This window comes from Ostrinia nubilalis, chromosome 16 (genome assembly GCF_963855985.1).
Source record: "Ostrinia nubilalis chromosome 16, ilOstNubi1.1, whole genome shotgun sequence".
Lineage (NCBI taxonomy): Eukaryota > Metazoa > Arthropoda > Insecta > Lepidoptera > Crambidae > Ostrinia > Ostrinia nubilalis.
In genome coordinates this window covers 12053334-12060139 of record NC_087103.1, presented here as the reverse complement: position 1 = coordinate 12060139, position 6806 = coordinate 12053334, and the positions used below count along the sequence as shown (strand labels likewise).

The 6806-nt window shown below is 39.6% G+C and overlaps 1 protein-coding gene across 1 annotated transcript; it reads left to right on the top strand.

The window, feature by feature from the left end:
• Positions 1–658: 658 nt before the first annotated feature.
• On the top strand, positions 659–4408 carry LOC135079406 (mucin-12-like). The gene is made up of 4 exons (XM_063974064.1): positions 659–1143; positions 1303–3090; positions 3527–4096; positions 4225–4408. Exons 1-4 carry the CDS (start codon positions 688–690, stop codon positions 4327–4329), a joined length of 2919 nt encoding a protein of 972 aa, XP_063830134.1. The 5' UTR covers positions 659–687; the 3' UTR covers positions 4330–4408.
• Positions 4409–6806: the final 2398 nt, after the last annotated feature.

Below are 6806 nucleotides of genomic sequence, written 5' to 3'. Positions count from 1 at the left end.
CTATTGGAATTTGCATTCTATACTTAGCACAATATCCGTAACCGTAACCGAAACTTTCGGATATCTAAAATAAAAAAATATCCGTAACTAACCGAAACCGATATAATATTATTCCAATAGCCGTAACCGTATCCATAACCGAAACTACATATCCATAACATCCCTAATTCCAACCCGTCTCCCCAACCCGTCGCCCCAACCCGTCTGGCCAGCGCGGCAGCGTGGGGAGTTTAGGCCAAATCCCAGGCGCGGATCCAGCCCTCAAAAAAGGTTGTTGGCAGAGCCACCAAAAATGAACAAAGTGAGAGTTGGATCACTACATGCCCGGACATACATACATGCCTATCGATCTTATCAATAGATAATATCATAATAAAACAAGCAAATTAGGGTTGTGGGCATGCCCACAGTGCCCACAACGGTGGATCCGCGCCTGCCAAATCCTCCATTTGCCTCTGGTGCATTAGAGAGGGTCGTGCTCCTGCAGTGGAGACTAAATGACCTGATAATAGAAAGCAAGGATAAATATAATTTCCTTAATTAAGTAACTAATAATAAGTAAATACTATATCTCAATTGATCATCTAAGATACGAAAATTATCTATACACCTATCTTAATAACGGGGACACTTAAAAAGCACGCCGATTACAAATAGGTTACATTTGGTGCATCATTATTTGCAAAAATGGTGCCTACATACATTTTCGCTGTCCTTATTTTCGTTAGCTGTGTTTTGTGTGAAAATTGTGTTATCTACAACTTTGAAGATGATTTGGCCAACAACTTCACTTCACATGAAGTGTGCAACCAGCAACCGTGGGAGCGCAAACTGTACCCAAGCGGTGAAGTGAATAGTCCACATATTAAAAGCACTGCCTTTATAACTCCAAGTACCGTTCTCAGCTGCATGACGTCATCCTTATTTGCGATGCATAAAGATGGTGTATTCGAATTTAACGTATACACTTCTCTCACATTGGATACTGACTTTGTAAAAGTGATAGTGTATCAAAAAGAAATAGATGGGCCCGATACGATTGTCGGAATTTCAGAAACTAATCTGGTGGCTGGTAGTTACAAAAATTCAGATTGGACCACGCTAAAAGTGAAGTTACTTGGCTCTGAGAGTTTCAACGGTTATGTAAGTTAAAACTCAGTAATTTGTTAGCATAAAATACCTGTAAAAATTACCTAGATAGATTTTACGATACTCGTAATTGTTAAAGTTAATTTAGGAGATTTAAAGCACATTTTTTTCTCCAAATAATATCAAATTTTTATATTTTTATTGTTGTTACAGTTCACAATATTTGGAAGAGCTTCAATGGATTCGTTAATAGTTATGGACGCCCTCAAATACGAATCACCCTTTTTAGCTAATGAAATATGCGAAATATATGCCCATGATGACGCTGACCCTGATTCTGGATCAACCGAAAATTATCCTGGTTCTTCTGACTCTAATGAGTCTACTGTTGGCACTGTATCTACTGAAAGTTATCCTGGTTCTTCTGACTCTAATGAGTCTACTGTTGGCACTGTATCTACTGAAAGTTATCCTGGTTCTTCTGACTCTAATGAGTCTACTGTTGGCACTGTATCTACTGAAAGTTATCCTGGTTCTTCTGACTCTAATGAGTCTACTGTTGGCACTGTATCTACTGAAAGTTATCCTGGTTCTTCTGACTCTAATGAGTCTACTGTTGGCACTGTATCTACTGAAAGTTATCCTGGTTCTTCTGACTCTAATGAGTCTACTGTTGGCACTGTATCTACTGAAAGTTATCCTGGTTCTTCTGACTCTAATGAGTCTACTGTTGGCACTGGATCTACTGAAAGTTATCCTAGTTCTTCTGACTCTAATGAGTCTACTGTTGGCACTGTATCTACTGAAAGTTATCCTGGTTCTTCTGACTCTAATGAGTCTACTGTTGGCACTGTATCTACTGAAAGTTATCCTGGTTCTTCTGACTCTAATGAGTCTACTGTTGGCACTGTATCTACTGAAAGTTATCCTGGTTCTTCTGACTCTAATGAGTCTACTGTTGGCACTGTATCTACTGAAAGTTATCCTGGTTCTTCTGACTCTAATGAGTCTACTGTTGGCACTGTATCTACTGAAAGTTATCCTGATTCTTCTGACTCTTATGAGTCTACTGTTGGCACTGTATCTACTGAAAGTTATCCTGGTACTTCTGACTCTAATGAGTCTACTGTTGGCACTGGATCTACTGAAAGTTATCCTGGTTCCTCTGACTCTAATGAGTCTACTGTTGGCACTGGATCTACTGAAAGTTATCCTGGTTCTTCTGACTCTAATGAGTCTACTGTTGGCACTGGATCTACTGAAAGTTATCCTGGTTCTTCTGACTCTAATGAGTCTACTGTTGGCACTGGATCTACTGAAAGTTATCCTGGTTCTTCTGACTCTAATGAGTCTACTGTTGGCACTGTATCTACTGAAAGTTATCCTGGTACTTCTGACTCTAATGAGTCTACTGTTGGCACTGTATCTACTGAAAGTTATCCTGGTACTTCTGACTCTAATGAGTCTACTGTTGGCACTGTATCTACTGAAAGTTATCCTGGTACTTCTGACTCTAATGAGTCTACTGTTGGCACTGGATCTACTGAAAGTTATCCTGGTACTTCCGACTCCAACGAGACTGATCCTGATTCTGAATCTAACGAGAATCCTGGCGCTGGATGTGTCACTTACCAGTTCGGTCAAGATTTCAACAGCTTATTTTCGAATGATGGCGTTTGTAGATATTCCGCCAATTGGTTACTGAGAAACTACACTTCATTAACAATAGACAGCCCTCACAAAAACAGTGTCTTATGCATAATACCAGGCAACGGATGGAGTTGTACATCGTCATTTACCTTCCCTATGTCCGCCGGGGGTATTTTAGAAGTGGAAGTATACTTGGAGCCGTTTTCGGCGACAGACAGAGTGCTTGTAACAGTCTATCAGATAAATTCACTTGGAACTGACTTGGTGGTTGGCTCAGCTGCATCTGATCGCCAGTTTGGATGGAGCACTTTAAGGATACAGTTGGCCGGGGACGGCGATTACGATGGACAGGTGAGTTGGTTGAAGTACTTAATATTACATTTCTCATTATTGTCATGATGTATAAAAGCGAGATCAAATAATAACTAATAAAACCTATAAGCACAGCAACATTAAGGACGTCACACATTTATCAATCCGGAAAGGGACTGTATCAACTCGAGGCGGTCAGTATTATTTGTATGAAATTCCATACTGCAACGCACACTTATCCGCACCGTAACGTAAACGCCTCGCCTCGCGGTTGATAGCGCGCGCGAGAGGCGATACGATGTTGATCCCTTTCCGAGTTGATAAGTCTGCTACGAGCTTAAAGCCTCATTTCATTGGCAATGTAAATTTTCTCAAAGTAACCTTTATTTTTTTAAGCTAAATATTAGAATGACTTTAAATCAAGAGTGGAATGAGTAGTGGTACTAAAGTTAGTCATGCTTTTGTTTTGTTTCAGGTCACTATAATGGGACAAGTTGCTGTAAGATCTTTGGTTATAGTAGATTCATTTCGCTATATTCCTCCTACCGTTGATGAAAGTCTTTGTATCGTGTACGATGAAACACCCGTTATATCTCCGACCACAGAAGCCAATGAAGCTTCAACTACCCCCGAAGTAGAAGAACCAGATTCGGAGGAGGATGGATGTGTCACTTACCAGTTCGGTCAAGATTATAATACCTTATTTTCGAGTGATGGAGTTTGTAGATATTCTACCAATTGGCTATTGAGGAACTACTCAATGTTAGCAATAGACAGCCCTCACGAAGACAGTTTCTCATGCATAATACCAGGCAATGGATGGAGTTGCACGTCGTCATTTATTTTCCCCATGTCCGCCGGTGGTATTTTGGAAATGAAAGTATATTTGCAGCCATTTTTGGCAGCAGACAGAGTGCTTGTAACAGTCTATCAGATAAATTCACTTGGGACTGACTTGGTGGTTGGCTCAGCTGGAACTGATCGCCAGTTTGGATGGAGCACTTTAAGGATACAGTTGGCTGGAGACGGCGACTTCGATGGACAGGTGAGTGTATCTATTTATTTTCTAAGAAAAAGAGTTGGGTAAAATACACAAAAGAAATTATTTCTCACCAATAAATTATACTTAACCTTTCCTAGACCTACCCTAAAGCACGTTTCACTTTGTTACAGATTACAATTATGGGACAGGTCGCAATAAGGTCGGTGGTCTTAGTAGATTCATTCAGGTACATTCCACCCTCATCGAATGAAGAAAACTGTAAGATTTACAACTAGTATTTGTAAAACAATGATTCATGCTAAGTTTCGTTCATATTGATTTATCTATGACTTCAAATACATCGTGTTTTAACTACGTTTGAAGTATTTATTAAATAATACACCCACAAGCCCGACGGATTAGCAAGCTGAAGTGGCAGTGGGCAGGGCACATAGTACGCAGAACTGACGGCCGATGAGACAGCAAGGTTCTGGAATGGAGGCCGCGTACCGGAAAACGCAGCGTGTGACGTCCACCCACAAGGTGGACCGACGACCTGATAAAAGTAGCAGGAAGGCGCTGGATGCAGGCCGCTACCAACCGTGCGATGTGGAAGTCATTGGGGGAGGCCTATGTTCAGCACTGGACGTCCTATGGCTGAAATGATGATGGTGATGATGACACCTATGAATACCTACTATTTTTAGGTACGACAAATCTAAACTTAATAAAATTGTGTACTGACGTACAAAATTATTAGCGCATATACAGGGTGTTAGGTAAATGGGTATATGAGCCGACACTAGCCTATGTTAACATGGGCATATAAATGGTATGGTGAAGTCAGAAAATTGATATCTTAATTTTAATTATTTTAATTTTCATACAAATCGGATTTTATATATTTTGTATGAAAATTAAAAAAAATTAAAATGATGATATCAAATTTCTGACTTCACCATACCATTTATATGCCCATGTTAACATGGGCTAGTGTCGGCTCATATACCCATTTACCTAACACCCTGTATACTTACTCCTAAATATAGAATCTAAGTAGAAAGCCACATTAACTCGATATTTGAAAGGTGATCCGGAGGCGCGCGTGCCGCCGGAAGTAGGTGGCGCTGGCGTCGTGTGTGACGTTGGCAACTAACTTCCGGTAGTCCGCTTTCGTTCCTTTTGCTTTGGAACGAAAATCATTTATCTTGTCGATTTAGTAAAGTGAAATAATAAATGTTAGGCTTATTTCCCAAATCACTGCGGCGTTTTGCGGTTAACAATGCAACAGTGATCTGCATTATGTGAGGGGGAAATTATTCGTTCGGTATTTAGGTTATTTATTTATTTACTAGTTAAAAATACAATTTTATGGCACAGTTGCTTTGAAAGCTTACTAAGGGCTGACTTTTCAATCTGGGAAATATGTTATTTTTAAAATAAAAGATTTTTCTGACAATTGAAAAATCGGCACTAAATCAATTGAAAAAGTAGGGCCGTATTACAAAAAAAATAATTAAATAAACGTTGGATGTGTCAATTTAAACAAGTGTTGAACGGGTGTTTAACTTTTTGTAATAGTCCTCAATGTTCAAACTGGTTGGATAATGAATTTTGACATCTTAAAGTTATCTATAGATAGATGGTGTCGTCAACTACCCAATTTTCGAATAGACGAAAAGCATTTTTATGGCACATAAAATAAGGTGGCCTGGGTTGGCCTGCAGATTGAATGGATTAAATGTTATTTAAATTTCATCAACAAAATGGACTCACTTTATTTAGTGGATAGTTTTATGGACCTTCATTTGGTTTGGACCAATCTTGCTACGAATGTCCCAGCAACACAATTGAATGAGTCATTTCGTTTTCTGATTTAATGTTCTACGTGGGTGACTCATGTAAGGACATTTTAGTGACAGGTAGCGTGAAATATAGTCAATTCTAAAACAACAAACGCAGGCCGCTACCAACCGGGCAACACGGAAAGCATTGGGGGAGGCCTATGTTCAGCAGTGGACATCCTATGGCTGAGATGATGATGATGATGAATTCTGACACGTCAAGTGGCAAAAATCGGAACTAATAACCCAGTATTAATTGTAGCGCTCTCCTGACAATGTCAGCTTGGACGGTCCACTGTTGGACAACTAGGTATGACTATAACTTACATAGCAAAAGTAATCTACCACAGAGGTAATTTTAAGTGAAACATCTTGATCGAAATAAAATAAAAATTAAATAAATATACACTTTCCTTAGTAACACTGAAACTAAGTCTTGTTGCACAAAACACAAGATGCATTATGCGTTGATTTATTAGAAAACCAACGGAAAATGTCACATAGTACGCGTCGAACTGTGTCACGTCATTCCATATTATCAAAGTAGGTAGCTCACCCAAGAATCACCCTCCGTGTACCCAGCAAAAACCCGAAGGTAAGTAAGCAATACAAATAAATAGCTTCATGAATAATGCGTCTGTGTTTACGAGTAAGGTGTTTGGTTTGCTGACGACTCCCCGCTTCGCACATTCTGCGCAGACTTAAACTCTCATTCTAGTAATGGTGGATAGTTTATTTCGTGACGTACCACGGCCACGGTAATGGACATAATATTTCTTATGAATTGTTGTGGGCCGCCGGGTTTTTCTAAATTCCTCCCCTTTGTTGTGAGATATTCGTTTGTTCGCATTATGCATGCGGGGTCTTTTGATTAGCATTTGTTCGGCAGTGGTCCCATTTGATGTGGACGAACTTAAAACGATACGAAA

Bases quoted from the DNA above. Each gene is read 5' to 3' on its own strand.
- LOC135079406 (XM_063974064.1), top strand. From the start codon at position 688: ATGGTGCCTACATACATTTTCGCTGTCCTTATTTTCGTTAGCTGTGTT. The intron at 1,144-1,302 runs GTAAGTTAAAAC...TTGTTGTTACAG, and splicing joins CTGAGAGTTTCAACGGTTAT to TTCACAATATTTGGAAGAGC. The intron at 4,097-4,224 runs GTGAGTGTATCT...ACTTTGTTACAG, and splicing joins ACGGCGACTTCGATGGACAG to ATTACAATTATGGGACAGGT.